Consider the following 16,956-nt stretch of genomic DNA (forward strand, 5'->3'; position numbering starts at 1 on the left):
TTCACTGTGTAGACTGGGCTGTCCTCAAACTCAGGAGGCTGCCAGCCCCTGCTGAGGTTAAAGGCGTGTGCCACCACACCTGGGCAGCTTTTCTTTTAAGTGTGTGTGCGTGTGTTGGGAGGTTGTGTGTGTGGATGCAGTCAGCTCATAGAGGTCAGTGAGCAAGCTTGGGCTTGAGTGGGGCTCTGTTGTTTGTTGTTCTGTGAACGAGGCTGGCTGGCCTGCTGGCTTGTGCGATTCTCCCGTCTGCGCCTCCCATCTCCCTGGAGAATAGTAGGGTTCCAGGTGCTGTCTACCACACCTGGTTTCACGTGGGCCCAGAGACTTGAACTCAGTCCTCACACTCCTCACAATTACACGGCAAGTGTTTTACCCATTGAGCTGTCTTCCCAGCTTTCTTTAAGCATTTTAATGACCCCTCTCATTCAGACATTCTTTTCACACAATGGCCATTTATAGGCGCCTACTCCAGGCCAGGCGCCAAAGCCTTGTGGGGGTATGGCATGGTGCCTTCCTCCTGAAACCCCCAGGTTTTGTAGGGGAAACAGGCTCCAGAGAGCAGCTAGCTGCTCTCTCTAGACTGGGGTGTGGGGTGGGAGTCATCCTGACAGGCTAATCAGAGCTGAGGTGGGGTCTGGGGGATGGTGATTGGTGGTTACAATGCAACAAAGGCCTCTGGGAAGGTTGGGGGCCAGGAGTAGTGAGGGTGGGAATTCAGGACAGAAGCCTGTCCCTTCCCATAGTGGGCCCCCAGCCAAGGCCCCTAGGAAGGCTGGCATCTTCCAGGGAGGTGGAGCTTCCAGGGGCTCCCAGTGGGGTGGGCATTGATGGTGACCTCCCTCCATCCCTGCCCTTCAAATCGTCTCCCTTTCAGCCTGTGCCTGAGGTATTGTTCCTCTTTTGTAAGGAGAGGGATCGGGTAACAAAGCTGGCTGGGTGGGCAGGCAGCCCAAGGGGCCTCTTCTCTTCTCTCCCCAGCAACATCTGCACTGAGGGGCAGGGAATGTCCCATACACCTCTGACTTCCCAGGAGCTGGCTGTTGCCATGGTGACAGGCAGGCCTTGCATCCCACAGGCCCCTAGAGTGCCCCCCCCCCACTAGGGCTGCCAGAGTTAGGGCCCCCAACTCTTTTGCATCCTGGAGTGGGAGGCAGGGACATCTCTGCCTCCTAGCTGGCTTTGAGGACTGGGACAACTCCCAGTCATTCTGACAGCTGCCCAGGAGGCAGGGCTGAGCCTTGAGATTAGAAATAAGAGATCCCTGACCGCAGTGCCTGATGTGTTCTGCAAAAAGGAAGGGAAAGATGAACAGAGGGCTCATAGGGTGGGTAAGCACACTGGGAGCCCCGGAGCAGAGCCTGAACTCTCTCCAGAAGAGGTGGGGACTGTCCCTAGGAGGTGATGATTAAGCCTCCTGTGATAGGTGGAACAGGAGAGGAAAGGCCCTGAGGTATTCATGAAATGAAAGAACAAAACAAAACAGTTTAGAGACTGGAAGACTGAGGGTAGGTCATGGGGTGGGGGTTGGGAAGAAGGGAAGGCATCACCCTCAGGGATCTTCCTGTCTCCTCCTCCCCAGCAGTGGAATGAAGAAGTGTGTACCACACCACCTGGTTTTGTTCGTGGGTGCTGGGGGATCCGAACTCAGGTCCTTCTGTTTGCCCAGCAAGTACTTTACCGCCTCAACCATGTCTCCAGCCCTGTGTGTGGGACTCCCAGGGGCTGTATCTGGCGCAGGGCTGGCTGCATCTTCACAAAGCCCCTGAGTCTTTTCGGAGGTGGAGGGGTGGGCTGCGTGCCACTGACAGCATATGTTTTCCTTTGTCTCTCCCTGCCCAGCTCCAGCTTGGCTCTCGGGGAGCTGACAGATAGTGGGAAATGACTGCCCCATTTTCTCACTGTGGCCATCAGCACTGTCCCAACTCCTTCCTGAATCCCAGCTCTTACTGTAGTGTATGGGTATTGGTCAAACTGGAACACTTGGTCATTTGTCTTTCCGTGTGTGTGTGTGTGTGTGTGTGTGTGTGTGTGTGACAGGCAACTTTAAGTGTGCCTGCCAGCCCTGATCCCTAGGAAGTATGAGTTGGAGTAAATAGCTTCACCTTCAGACTTGTCCAGTGGGCACAGGCTTTCCTGTAAGGCCATCATAAGGGCTGAAAGTTTCATGATAAAATGCCTGGCTCAGGGGCCAGAAGCCTCTCATCCCAGCACTTGGGAGGTAGAAGCAGGAGAGTGAGAAGTCCAAGGTCACTCTTTGCTACATAATGAGTGTGAGTCCAGCTTGGACCACGGACACAAACAAATGGGGAGTTTGAGAGATGGATCTGGGGTTGAGAGGAGTAGTTGTTTGATTCCCAGCACCCACATGGCGCTTCACAGCTTCAGTTCCAAAGCCCTCTTTGGGCCACTAAGGGCACCAGGCACACAGTTGATGTACAGACACACATGCAGGCAGAACACCCATACACATAGATAAAAAGTTTACAAATTAAAACAAACAAATGGAGGGGCCAAAGAGATGGCTCAGCGTAAAGGCAGTTAACTTCAGCTATGATAACCGGAGTTCAGTGGGCAGGTCCAACACGGTGGAGGGGAGAACTGACTCCCCAGGTTGTCCTCCCCTACGTACAGTTTTGTGAGTGTGCATGCCCGCGCTTGTATGTCTCATACACACATACACAGGTACACAGTCACACCATGCACCCAAACATCCACAAGGCAGGGTGTGTGTGCAATAAATGTTATGAACACAAAACAAAACCATCAGAGCGGGGGCCGAGCATGCAGCTCCGTTGGTAGTGTGCTTGCCTAAAATATATGAGGCTCCCTGAGTTCCATTCCTAGAACGAGTGGCGTAAAATGGGGCGGCAGCCCTTGCGAGGCAGGCGGATCAGGGGTTCAAGGTGAGCCTGAGGTCCCGCCTGGGTTCTGAGGCCCTGCGCAGCGAGCTTGCCTTGCAGACCTTGAGATGATCCTCGCAGCCGACATTGGGAGGGTACGCACGGCTGTGTTCCCGTGCACTGTCACTTCTGCATAGGAAAGTAAAGAAACGAGTGCAAGGCTGTCCCGGGACTTCGCCCACCACCTCTCCAGCGTGGCAGAGAGGAGCGGCACCTTTAAAGCGCGGCGGGGGCGTGCCCGGGGAGTCTGGCCCGTCCCTGGGCGTGTCCTCGCACCGACCACGCCCCTCGAGGCTCGGCGCTGCGGTGGCTGGCGGCGAAGACTACGCCGGCTCTGGCTGGAGCGGCGGTAGCCGCAGCGGCGGTTCGTCCGAAGGCGCCGCACGCTGCGGGACACACGTGGGCGGCCTGGAGATGGTGCGCGGCCCGCGACGTGGCGCGCAGAGCCCGGGACGCGGGATGGAGCGGCGCGAGTGAGCCCGGGCGGCGGCGCCGCGGGGCGATGGCCGTGCCACCGCTGCTCCGCGGGGCGCTGCTGCTGTGGCAGCTGCTGGCGGCGGGCGGCGAGGCGCTGGAGATCGGCCGCTTCGATCCGGAGCGCGGCCGTGGTCCCGCACCGTGCCAGGCGATGGAGATCCCCATGTGCCGGGGCATCGGCTACAACCTGACCCGCATGCCCAACCTATTGGGCCACACGTCGCAGGGCGAAGCGGCCGCGCAGCTGGCCGAGTTCGCGCCTCTCGTGCAGTACGGCTGCCACAGCCACCTGCGCTTCTTCCTCTGCTCGCTCTACGCCCCCATGTGCACGGACCAGGTCTCCACTCCCATCCCCGCCTGCCGGCCCATGTGCGAGCAGGCTCGCCTGCGCTGCGCCCCCATCATGGAGCAATTCAATTTCGGCTGGCCGGACTCGCTCGACTGCTCCCGGCTCCCCACGCGCAACGACCCGCACGCGCTCTGCATGGAGGCGCCCGAGAACGCTACCGCGGGCCCCACAGAGCCTCACAAGGGCCTGGGCATGCTGCCGGTGGCCCCTCGGCCCGCGTGGCCGCCGGGAGATTCGGCCCCAGGTCCCGGCAGCGGTGGCACCTGCGACAACCCGGAGAAGTTCCAGTACGTGGAGAAGAGCCGCTCGTGCGCTCCGCGCTGCGGACCGGGCGTCGAGGTGTTCTGGTCTCGGCGCGACAAGGACTTCGCGCTCGTCTGGATGGCTGTGTGGTCTGCGCTGTGTTTCTTCTCCACGGCCTTCACCGTGTTCACCTTCCTGCTGGAGCCTCACCGATTCCAGTACCCCGAGCGCCCCATAATCTTTCTTTCCATGTGCTACAACGTCTACTCCTTGGCCTTCCTGATCCGAGCGGTGGCAGGTGCGCAGAGTGTGGCCTGCGACCAGGAGGCAGGGGCTCTGTATGTGATCCAGGAGGGTCTGGAAAACACAGGCTGCACCCTGGTCTTCCTATTGCTCTATTACTTTGGTATGGCCAGCTCACTATGGTGGGTGGTTTTGACTCTCACCTGGTTCCTGGCTGCAGGCAAAAAATGGGGCCACGAGGCCATCGAGGCTCACGGCAGCTACTTTCACATGGCCGCTTGGGGTCTGCCGGCACTCAAGACCATCGTGGTCCTGACTCTGCGGAAGGTGGCTGGGGATGAGCTGACCGGCCTCTGCTATGTAGCCAGCATGGACCCGGCAGCCCTCACCGGCTTTGTGCTGGTACCCCTCTCTTGCTACCTGGTACTGGGCACCAGTTTTCTCCTGACCGGTTTTGTGGCTCTCTTCCATATCCGCAAAATCATGAAGACGGGCGGCACGAACACAGAGAAGTTGGAGAAACTGATGGTCAAGATCGGAGTCTTCTCCATCCTTTACACAGTGCCGGCCACCTGCGTCATAGTCTGCTATGTTTACGAGCGCCTCAACATGGACTTTTGGCGCCTTCGGGCCACAGAGCAGCCTTGCACGGCTGCCACGGTGCCTGGCGGCCGGAGAGACTGCTCGCTGCCAGGGGGCTCGGTGCCCACTGTGGCTGTGTTCATGCTCAAAATCTTCATGTCCTTGGTGGTGGGCATCACCAGTGGAGTCTGGGTATGGAGTTCCAAGACTTTCCAGACTTGGCAGAGCCTGTGCTACCGAAAAATGGCAGCTGGCCGAGCCCGGGCCAAGGCCTGCCGAGCCACAGGGGGCTATGGCCGTGGTACCCACTGCCACTACAAGGCCCCCACAGTGGTCCTGCACATGACTAAGGCAGACCCCTCTCTGGAGAACCCTACACACCTCTAGGACATAGACTGGGCTATGGGCTATGGCTGCTTCCTCCTTGCCCTCCCCCTTCGGAGACAGCTGACTAACAGCTGCCCAGCTGTCAAGGTCAGACAAGTGAGACACAGGGGGCTGAGGACTAGGGTGGGGACCCAGTAAGGCTCAGGGCCTTGTCTTTCTTCACAGAGGGAGTGGGCCTAGTTAAGTCCCCAGAGAGTCCTAGGATAAGAAGGGACAGAAGAGGGCAGGGTCCAGTGCGGAGTTTATTTAATGATGTAATTTATTGTGGCATTTCTCTGGAAGCTGTGACTGGAATAAACCCTCGTGTGGCACTGCTGTGTCCTATCTGGGCTGGAAAGAGGAAAGACAAGACAGGAAGGAGAGCAACCTCATAAACAGAGCTGGGGGTGAGAGGTCACGAGGTTCATCAGCTAACCTGTTTTCTGGCTCCCTATGAAGAAGGAAGTTTCCCCCATAGGGCATTGGTGCACTATAGAAATCCTAGACTGTGCTTGAGGTGTGTGTGTGTGTGTGTATGTGCCTCTGAAGTGGAATAAGGATACCTTCATGAATACTCCAGCAGTCCCCGGGTGTGACATGATTGCCTCCAGCCCTAGCAAGTGTCATCTAGCCTGTTTTGGGGAAACAGGTAAGCTTTTCTTTTTCACACTCTGCTTTGGAAAATAAAGGGCTCAAGGCTGCAAGATAGCTCAGTGGATAAAGGGGCTTGCTGCCAAGACTGAGTTCAATAGCTGGAACACACATGGTGGGAGAACCAACTTGCAAACTGTTTTTTGACCTCCACATTTGCAGTGTGGCACAACTCCCTCCCACTACACAAATAAATAAATGTAATGAGATGTTTCTTATAAAGAAAGCGAGGGGTCAGACTGTTTCCAAGTCATCCCCTCAACTGAGTCTGGAGAACGCCTGACCTCATTATCTGTGAAGACTGCTGGGAGCTGGGAATGTAGTTCAGTTGGCAGTACTTGTCTAGCATGCATGAAGCAATGGGTTCCATCTCTAGCATGGCTTAAGAGAGGCATGGTGTAGCATGTTTGTAATTCAAATACATGAGAAGTAGAGGCAGGTAGATCAAGAACTCAAGATCAGACATATACCCTCTACCCTGATATATGAGATGCTATTTGGATGAAAAATAAAAATAAAGGGAGAGAACAGGTCAGATGGCTCAGCAGGTAAAGCTGCTTGCCACAAAGTCTAATTTGAGTTCAATCCCTTGAACCTACTTGGTAGGAGAACCAACTCCCACAAACCTTTGATCCCCCATTGAGGTTTTTTTTTTTTTTTTTTTTTGAAAAGAATTATTGCTTAGCAAGTTAGAAACCTTGTCTTAAAAAAAAAAAAAAAACAACAACAACAACAAAAAAAAACCAGCATTAACATCATCAACAAAACCGTTCACTAACAACAAAAAACAATCTTTGGTAGCTGGAGCCTCAAGTTACCTCTTCCTATTTTGGGATGGAGGGGAAGATGGGGCTGCATCCATCTTGGTAGCACAGCCATGGAACTATTGAGTTCAGTGGGAATTGGGTCCCACCTCACCCACTCCAAGCCCCAGAACTTGGGAGACTGACAGCTGTGAGAATAAGGCAGATCTACAGGGAGGGATATGAACAGCTGTACTGGCCCAGCAGGCACACGTGTGTGGAAGGCTGGGAAAGCACCATGTAACCCTGTGTCCTCGGGAGGCTTCGGCTACTGGGGCCTGCCCCATCTGTCTCCTGAGTTACAAGTAGTCATCCTGAAAGTCCTGAAAATTCTGTGTGTGTGTGTGTACATGGGCCAGGAAAGAATGTCCGGTGTCTTTATCAGTTCACTGACCCACACCCAGCTTTTTCTGTGGGTGCTGGGCATTTCATCCCAGGCCCTTACCTTTGCAAAGCACATGCCATTGCCCACTGTGCCATCGTCCCAGACCCACAAAGATCATGATCACTGTGCCTGGATGTATTCTACACGTAGCCAGCCTTGTTGAGTACAGCCCCTTAAAACAATTTTTTTCTTGGTTTTTCGAGACAGGGTCTATGTAGCCCTAGCTGTCCTGGAATTCACTATGTAGACCAGGCTTGCCTCAAACTCAGAGATTTGGCTGTTTCTCCCTCCTGAGTGCTGAGATTAAAGGCGCTCTTCACACTTGGCTGTCTAAAGTTTTAGAAACTGTTTTATTAAACCTCAGCTCCAACTTCACGTTTTATCTTGTTGAAATCACAAAACCTCTATTGCATGCAGTTATCTCTGAGAATAATGTATGTGTGCAAAACATGATATGAACTGGATACTTGTTGCACAGAACACTTTTGCTTTGCTGGGTATGGAATCCAGGGCCTGAAGCAGGATAGGCAGGTGGTCTGCAACCAAGCCACACCCTCAGGCTGTCCTAACAAATTATTTTTAGATTTATTATTTTACACTATATTCTGTCTGCATATGTACCTACATATCAGAAGAGGGCACCAGATCTTATTATAGATGGTTGTGAGCCACCATATGGTTGCTGGGGATTGAACTCTGGACCTTTGGAAGAACAGCCAGTGCTCTTAATCTCTGAGCCATGTCTCCAGCTTCCTAGGAAATTCTTTATACAGGGAATACCTTCGTTTTCTTCTTTGTAAGGACATTCATTCATCTCTCAGTGTGCACGTATGTTCCAGGCAGATGCCGTGCCATTGTCATTTTCTGAAACAAGGTCTAAATTTCCCAGGCCAGCCTTGAACTTCTGATCCTGTTCCCTCGCCCTCTCTACAGGCATGGCTGCCAATAGCTACTCTAACACTCAATTGCCATCTGGGTGCCACTAGGCATATCCTGTGGCAAGAAAGGACTTTTGGGTGAGTGAGGTATCCCAGAAGCAGAAAGACACACATGGTATATACTCACTTATAAGTGGATATTAGCCATATAATATAGGATAAACATACTAAAATCTGTACATCCAAGCTAAGCAAGGAGGAGGACCCTGGGTAAGATGATCAATCCTCATGCAGAAAGGCAAAGGGGACAGCCATCAGAAGAGGGAGAAAACAGAGGACAGGAGCCTACCACAGAGGGCCATTGAAAGACTACTCAGCAAGGTATCATAGGAGATGCTTAAGACTCAGCCAGACTTTGGGCAGAGCGCAGGGAATCTTATGAAAGAAGGGGAGATAGGAAGACCTGGAGGGGACAGGAACTCCATAAAGAAAGCAACAGATCAAAAAATTCCGGACCCAGCAGTCTTTTCTGAGACTGATACTCAACCAAGGACCACGCATGGAGATAACCTAGAAGCCCTGGCACAGATGTAGCCCATGGCAGCTCAGTCTCCAAGTGGGTTCCCTCGTAAGGGGAACAGGGCCTGTCTCTGACATGAACTCATGGGCTGGCTCTTTGATTACCTTCCCCTGAGGGGATGGAAGCTTTACCAGGCCACAGAGGAAGACTATGCACAGTCCTGATGAGACCTGATAGGCTAGGGTCAGATGGAAGGGGAGTGGACTTGGGGAGGGGCATAGGAGGAAATGAGGGAAGGTGGGGTTGGGAGGGGACAAGGTAGGGGGCTACAGCAGGGATACCAAGTGAATAAACTGTAATTTATAAAAATATAAATTTTTAAAGTGAGGGAAAAAAAGAACTTTGGCACTCGAGTGAGGATACGGAGCAGGAGTGCAGCTCCCCCAGAGTGAGTGAGCTGACAATGGTGTCTGAGAGGGCTGTTTTCTCCCTTGTGCTCAGTGCCAGCCAGGTTGATGGAAGTCAGCAGCAGAACCTGCAAGCAGGCCTGTGTCTGATTCTGTTCCGGACTGCTTCTGTAGTGTGAGGACCTGGCAAAACCTTTTAATTTCATAGGCAAACTGATGTTCAGCAATGAACTACTCAAACCCAGACTTAAATTTAAAAAGAAAAGGAAAAAAAAAAAAAAAAAAAGCACAAGACCAAGAAACTGTAGGACGGAACTGCAAAGCCAAGTGTACACAAATTCACTGTATTGTTCGTGCCAGGGTGGCCCTGCCCACCACTGCCCCAAGAGCAAAAAGGAGCCATCAAAGTTGTCTCTTCTTTATAAACACAAGTACATAATGTTTATTTGAAATTCCAATTTATTACAAGTCTACCCTTTACTGCGGCCCTTTCTCCTTTAAGACAATTTAAAAGCCACCATGCAGATGTCACTGCAGTGGGGACACCAGCTTTCTGCTAAAACACCAGGTAGGGTAAGAAGCAGGGAGGCAATTGTGCCAGGAATCACCGTGCAAGTGTTAGTGCCCTAACCAAGCCTGCAGGAGGTGGAGGGAAACCTTCCTCAGCCACTGCACTAGGCCAGTGCCTAGTCACAGGAAGGCCTTCCTTCAGTCCTGGGAGTGGTGAGCCTCCTGACTGGGCGGGCTTCTTTTTCTTTAAATAGGGAGAGCTGAGGGGCTCACATCTTTCAAATTCAAAATCGATAGTAAAGAAAATTAAACCCTGTCTTGTACTTTTATCAAAATCTGTCATAAAAGGGAAAGCAGACTACAAACTTTTGCCTAAATACAACACAAGGCTAGACTGGCTACGAAGGGCAAGCTGGCCCTCCTCACCTCCTCCAGATGCTGTCCACTGAGGAGATACAGGAGCAAAGAGCACTAAGTCTGCAGAATGGGCCCTGGAGGAACAGGCACCCACAGAACGGTTGAGTGTTGACAGGGCAGAGGGCTCCAACTCTAGATCCTGCTGCCTGCCGGCCTCTCTTGAGGGGAGTAAAGCGAACATGTATCATAGAAACTGTACTGTACATGTGCCAGAGCAAGATGACAACTATTTTACAAGATGTTCTTTATACAATATCACTGCGGAAACAAGCAACTTTAATAACTACAAAAGTCAATTTAAAAAATTAAACATTTTAACTTCTTCCTGCTCTTCTTCGGCTCCCTAAGGGCTTGTCTGGTTTGTGGGTGGGCTGGGCTCCAACACCCCTCTGGCCAGACCGATCAAAGCCAAGGTCATAGCATGATTAGAAGCAGGACTCCAGTCTCCATGGGGAAGTGCCTTAGTTTGCCTTGTTTTTTATGAGGCGATGAGTTGGGTGAGGGTGGGGAAGGGCTACCACAATGGAGAGGGCACTCAGGAACAGCTCCAGAAAATGTCCCTCTACTCTGCCACAATCAACTCAAAGCCCACACTGTCCGGCGTTGCTGGTGAGCACAGAATTCTGTATGGCACTCACTGATATGGTCACCTGAGAGGGAGGAGGAAGAGACAGTGTGGACATAAAGAAATAGGACTGTATATAAATATAAATTCAAAATGATCCACATCTCACCCAGCATGGCCAGATGACGCTCCTTCCTATTGTGGAGTAAAGCACCCTCTATGAGAGCAGGGGGCTTGGCACTGCCATAATGGTGTGGGAGGAGGAGAAGAGAAGGAGGGGAGAGCTCACAGGAGAAGCTACACCTAGGCTTCTCCCAACTCTCAGAACCCAGGGTAAGGCCCAAGTTCTGCTGCTAGCTTTTCTGCGCAGAGTTCACCTGGCCAGTACGATACTCTCCAAGAGCTTGGCTTTGCTTGAAAAAGGCCCCACGGGGAGTTGCAGAAAAAGCCCAAGCTTGGCATGACAGGCATATCCAGATGCCACAGTCACTTCCCCTTTAAGTTCTCCCAGCTTTCTTGCCTCTCCCACACCCCTTGGAGGTCTCCTATCGCCCCTCCTCGGCTCCCTCACTAGGGCCTGCCTCTTTATTTCTTCTGTCTTCGTCCCCTGGACTGTCCAACAGACTCTGAATCACTGTCCCCTTCATCATCAGCGAGCCTATCAGGAAACTTCCTGCGTTTCCTGCGGATGTAGGGATGGCCAGGGAGGTGTTTATGCAGCAGAGCTAGCAGACACTGCTCTGTCTTCTCCATGCAGCTCAGCACATGGCTGCCGCGGCAGTTGTAGAGCTCTGCATTGGTAAACACTTGCTTCATGTCAGTGAGGAACTCCTGCACAGATCGGTAGTTCCCACACAAGCACTTGTTCTGCATGGTCTGGAAGTCCATGGGGTGGTCAATCACATCATAGTAGTCCTCAGCTTCATCTCTGGTCACAGGCTCCCTGTAGGAAAACCTCAAATGAGAAACATGCACAGGCCAGGGCACCACCAGCCCCAGATGTTTGCAGCCATGGATCATCCAACCTAGGAGATGGGTGTGTTCATCTTCTAAGGGCTGTCTCAAAAGTAAGGGGCCAGGGTAGCCTGAGGGGTGGGGCACTCACCGGAAGGGCCAGCTGAAGCGGTACTTCACCAGTTTGTGAAGGACTTCCTCACACTTTTGCAGCTCCAGACTCTGCCTCCTTGAGCTTCGCTTGGTCTGAAGTACCTAGCACCAAAGAAAGCAGAGTGCCAGTAGGACTTGCAGTAAAAGAGTAGACAGGAGACACACACACACACACACACACACACACACACACACTCTCTCTCTCTCTCTCTCTCTCTGCTAAAACAAAAAGGGTAAAGTTTCATCACTTTCTTGGGCATCAAAGTTGGGTTATCTTCAAGATGGGTGGTGCTCTCAAGTTAGGGACAGTGACTGAAGCAGCAGAGAGCAGACAGCAAGTACCCATCAACAAAACAGAGAGTGTGTGGCTGGAGAGGCCACAGCAACTGGCCACTAATCCTGTGAGAGATGGATCCGGGATTATGGGCATAAGCAAGCAATCGCAGAAGGCAAGGCAGCAGCTGACCCTAGCAGGCAGCTTCGTGGGATAGGGTATACTTAGGAAGAAAAGCAGGAGCTGTAGCTCCCTTCCTCAATTGGCCACCAGCGGAGGTGGCTAAGGAGATATGGAGTGGGATGCCATTCAAGGCAGCCACAACCAGGTGGAACCCCGGAATTTGGAACTACACACGGTATCGGCAACTTTAAGGACTGTTTCTCTACCTAATGACTTATTTTATGTCCTAAAGCCCAAACTGATCTGTAAAGACAAGGCGGTTCCTGAGTACTTTCTTCTGTTCTTTCAAGTTCAAGTGAGATTAAAACTAAACTACTAAAATGATACCAGCCGATGAACATAGGGGTGGGGGCAATGTCCTCATAACAACTGTAGTTGAAGCTGAGCAGTTAGTGTTCTGGCATTGCTGGCATTCCCATAGGGAGGCCCACCCCTCTGGGCTCACCAGGGACACATGGATACTATTTTAAAGTTCCTAATGAGCTGCAGGCTGCTGCTAACTACAGGAGACTGTCTACAGGCTAGGCAGGATGCCGGGCATAGCTGCTCCTGGAGGGCCTGCTGCCTAGTCTGCTCAGAGCCCATCCATCTGCTGCCTCAGCCCCCAACCCAAGGGGAGGGGAGGCTCCCACCTGTTGCACTGTGAATTCCTCATGGCGGACTAGAACATAAAAGAATACAAAGACTAGAAGAGGCTAAGTCATTCTTACCAGCTCATCAACTTCTGTGTCATCCTTTGGCCGTGACCTCCTGGTAGAATGTGACTTCTTACCAGGTGGTCGGCCTGGCCTTGCTGCAGGGATGCCGCTCTGCTTGCCTCGGATAGTCTTCCGAGGTCTCACTGAAACAAAACATGGACTCAGAGAAGAGCAACAGAGAGTAGCATGGTGGTAAGGAAGGGCGAGACCACCCAAGCCAACAGGCAGTGACTTTCTGGGGTTGTACTTCTATCCTATGTCCACTTGGCTCAGTTATATTCAGAACAAGGTCTCTGCAGGACCAAAGGAAACAAGTTTGCTAACATGGCATTATAGCTCTCTTATAGCCCAGGCTTAGTCCAAGAGAATGCACGTACTTCCGTGTACAAGGGAATCTGACCTTGTCTTGTAATTACTAGTTACCCTAAGCTCACTGCCCAGTGCTCTTGCTTACACAATGGGCCAGAACATTCTGCAAATCCCAGTTAGGACCTGCTTTCTCACGTTTCTGAAAACCAAGATGTCACTGAAGACTCTTCCCTAGGAGCCCTGCCTGGAATCCCTGAGGAGAATAAACTTTGAAGGCGCTTACGACTACTCATGACTCTAGCTGACAGGTGGTGCTCAGGGACAGGCGAAACAACATTCCTTGGGATGCCCTTGGGAACATTCTCTGCAAGGATTAGCTCAAGGCCTCTCCTCCACTAGACCATTTTCTATGACCTTCCTGAGTTGGGGGGAGAAGACATTTGGGTAGAGAATGTGTTCAGAGAGGCAGACATGTGAGGAACCAATGAATGTGCTTCCCATTCTATTTCTGGACCATGCTTACCCTTCAGGGGCTATTTTAAGGCTTCTAGCTCCAGAACAAGGTTCATGAGGAAGGGGAAAAGCTGAAGCTTGGGTGCTAGGCCCGAAATCGCACCAGGGAACCGACATTGGTGGCCTGAAAAGTTGAGGACACTAAGGGCTCTGAAGTACCAAATACTTTCTAGATTCTTCTGGCAGGCAATAACCTTAAAAGCCCAGATATAACAATTGCCTCAATGGAGTAGAGGTGGGAAACAATCAGTAGCATAAAAATAAACAGAATTAACACACCTCTTCACAACCTAGTGAACCAGCAGTCCAGTGTGTGGTACATGTCTGTAATCTCAACAGTGGGGAGGTATTCCAGGACACTTTGGAAATACACTTTTAATCCTAGCATTTAGAAGGCCCAAACAGGCAGGCAGATCTTTGTGTATTTATTTGAGGCCAGCCTGGCCTACAGTGCAAGTTCCAGGGCAGCCAAGGTGACACAGTGAGTTCCTGTCCCAAAACAGAGACCAAGATGGGAAAGATCACTGAATAGCTGTGCAGAGTGTGAGGGAGCAAAGAACTTAAGATGGACATGGAAACCAGAGCACGTGGACACAGGATGCACCACCGCACCACTGTAGTAGGAAATGGCCATCCAAACGCCTGCTCTCTTCTCACAGCAGGGAAAATACTTTAGAGCTCCACTAAAAGACCTGCCTATAAAAAGCATACTGGTGAAAGGCTGGCCAGAGCCACGGGCATCATCAATGGTAACACTTGAGCCTTTCCAACATCCCTATGACTAAACTACAGAAAACCAGCCTCTTCTTTCCATGCTAGCAAAGCTCGAGGTTTGCACACTCTGGGGTGCATCAGTCAGCGTATGTGATGGCAAAAGCAAAACAATTCTCTGAAACCAGCCTTGCACCACAGGCCAAAGACCTCCCTGGCCACTGTTGCTATGTACAGATGAGGCCAGAGCAGCAACCTTGTCACAAACATGCTTGAAACCCTGTTCCCCTAAATCTTAGAGCAAGTGATCTACTGTGGGCTGATGCTCTGAAGACCAACCCACCTTCTAACCTACATGTTAAAAAAATATTTCATTTTTAATTATATGTTTATGTGTGAGACTGTGTGCACAAGTACATACATGCCCATAAATGAAAGTGCTCAGAGTCTAGATAAGGATCCTCAATATCCTGGAATTGGAGTTATAGGCAGCTGTAAACTGCCTAACATGGATACTAGTTGGCCATCTGCTAGAAGAGTAAAGATTCTTAACTGCTCAACCCCATCTGCCCTCCTCCCCCAACCATCTTGAAAACCAATATAGACAAATGGCAGGTCAGTAACCCACTGCCCTAAGAGAGAAGAAGAAAGCAAAAATGGCAATGCTGAATTTCTCTTGCCAGTCAGGCTTCTCTGGTCAGTTTGAGAGACTGAAGGCAACTATACCACAATGGACACTTACACCGCAAGCCAGCTACTTCATAATCCTCTTCTTCTTCCTCCTCCTCTTCTTCCTCTTCTTCCTCGTCACTGCTCTCATCACCTTCACTGTCCTCAGAGGTAGACTCTTCAGTGTAATTCCTATGGGAAGGAAAAGCCAAGTAGAGACATAGTTCTAGTTTAGTTCAGAGTGGCTTAGGAGAGCTAAAACCTCACAGGATCCCTGTAACACTTCCATTCCTGGACCAGATTAAGCTGATAGTGAGGGAAGAGACCCTGAGTGTAGGTCAGCAGTTTCTACTATGCTTCAGCAGTATGTTTTCCTCTACTCAGCCTAAAAGGGCTTAGGGGGCATCAATGGGAGGAGGTGACCCAAAACCTTTACATAAACAGTACAGAACACTATTACTTTTGTCTGACAAAAAGCCATATAAGGTAGTATCTCAGAGACCAAAGCTGCCCACTTCTGGGGTGGGTTGAGACTAAGAGCTCAGACAGGTATTACTGCACACCTTGATGGCTCTATTCCAGAAATAAAAACTGTGCAGATGACCACAAAACAAAGCAACTAATCCCAGCTCAGAAGAGCACTAAAGCACTACTTCAGATCAGCATGCCTCCTGTCTGTACATGGGAAGGAGGTGGTAGAGGGAAAGTGAGAACTAACTCAGCAAGGCTGTTAAAGTGTGGTTGGGATCAAACAGCTCTGCCCTTTACCAGAGACAGCCCAGTCCCTGTAAGGATCCCCTTTCACAACCTCAAATTTCCAGTAGAAAGCAACACCAGTAATTGGGAAAATATTAGTTGCCTTCAAAGATGCTGGTTTGGCTGTATTGACACAGGGCACTGGTAGTCCAGAGGGTGCTAGCTTAGAGGTGGGTGTTGGCACTGTTCCCAAGACTGAAAGCTGGGCTGCTCAGAAGAGGAGCCATCCATTCTAAGGATATAAGGACTTCTGAAAGAGGCAATGCAATTTTAGCTTAGCCCCAGGCAGTTTACCCACTGGACAGACAGGATGCCGGATGCCGGGAAGCATAAGAGACAGCAATAATACAGTCTGTCACAAGCACACAAACAGGCGGGAAAAAAAATCCAATGTATCAAGAGTCTCAAAGGTAAGAATGAGGAGCCTGAACTTTATTTTAAAGGCAACAGGAAGACTGGAAATTTCAGAACAATTATGTCTTCTGTATGCCGTTATGATCTAATTACCAGTGAGAGGCCACAGACGGGGCAGGGGGCTGAAAGCCACCAAAGAAGCCCAGATGAAAGACAGGTGGGAAGAATAGCAGTAGGGGCCATGGGAGAATGAGGAGACTGATTCAAAGACAGCTGACACTGGGTTGATAATGTTTGGCTAGTTAATAACTGTGAAATAAATGAAGGGAAGTTCATGTCCAAACAGACAGCAGGGAAAGGACAGTAAGCATGAGCAGGGAAGTCAATGAATTGGCTGCAGTTATTCAGCAGTGATTACCTGTAAGCAGCTATGAAGTAAGCAATGAGGTAAAGGCAGGAGGAGATGCTATTGCTACCTGAGAATAAAGTGTGGCAAGGAGGTGGAGAGATGGCTCAGAGTTAAAAGACTGGCAGCTCTTTCAGTACATCCAGGTTTGATTCCTAGCATCTATAATAAAGAGGCTCACAACCATGTGAAACTTGAGTTTCAGAGGATCCAGTGCCCTCTTCTAGCCTCCACAGCCATCAGGCACATATATAATACACAGACATAGAAGCAGCTAAAATATCCACACACAGTGAAAAACAAAACAGAAATTAAAATGTGTGTTGGGGGGGGGTCCCCAGAAGAAACATCATGGTGGCATACACCTTTATTCCCAGCACCCGTGAGGCAGAGGCAGACAGATCTCTGACTTGAAGGACATTCAAGACTACACAGAAACCAAAACAAGAAGGGGGGGGAGATAGAGGGGGGACAGGGCTGACAGTGAAAAGCAGACAAAACCAGGCAGCTCAGCAGTTAAGAGTACTTGCTACTCTTGCTAGACCCAGGTTCTAGTCTCATCACCCACAGTAACTTGCGACTATCACAACTCCAGTTCCAGGGGATCCAATGGCCTCTTCTGACCTCTGTAGGACACACACACACACACACACACACACACACACACACACACACACACA

The 16,956-nt window shown here is 50.9% G+C and overlaps 2 protein-coding genes across 2 annotated transcripts in view; one reads left to right on the forward strand and one right to left on the reverse strand.

Annotated features, from left to right (window-relative positions):
- The first annotated feature begins 3,277 nt into the window (after positions 1–3,277).
- Fzd9 (frizzled class receptor 9) lies at positions 3,278–5,912 on the forward strand. The gene has a single exon (XM_055606165.1). It carries the CDS (start codon positions 3,403–3,405, stop codon positions 5,179–5,181), a length of 1,779 nt encoding a protein of 592 aa, XP_055462140.1. The 5' UTR covers positions 3,278–3,402; the 3' UTR covers positions 5,182–5,912.
- Positions 5,913–9,245: 3,333 nt separating this feature from the next.
- The window catches only part of Baz1b (bromodomain adjacent to zinc finger domain 1B), a 58,944-nt gene continuing 51,233 nt past the window's right edge, over positions 9,246–16,956 (reverse strand). The window contains exons 16-19 of the mRNA XM_055605818.1: positions 14,834–14,952; positions 12,571–12,701; positions 11,402–11,505; positions 9,246–11,239 (exon numbers count right to left, since the gene is read on the reverse strand). Of these exons, the coding sequence (XP_055461793.1) occupies positions 10,882–11,239; positions 11,402–11,505; positions 12,571–12,701; positions 14,834–14,952 (712 nt within the window). The 3' untranslated portion in view covers positions 9,246–10,881. The remainder of the gene's footprint in view (positions 11,240–11,401; positions 11,506–12,570; positions 12,702–14,833; positions 14,953–16,956) is intronic.

Source organism: Psammomys obesus, unplaced genomic scaffold (genome assembly GCF_907164565.1).
Source record: "Psammomys obesus unplaced genomic scaffold, mPsaObe1.curated_primary_1811, whole genome shotgun sequence".
Lineage (NCBI taxonomy): Eukaryota > Metazoa > Chordata > Mammalia > Rodentia > Muridae > Psammomys > Psammomys obesus.

Bases quoted from the DNA above. Each gene is read 5' to 3' on its own strand.
- Fzd9 (XM_055606165.1), top strand. From the start codon at position 3,403: ATGGCCGTGCCACCGCTGCTCCGCGGGGCGCTGCTGCTGTGGCAGCTG.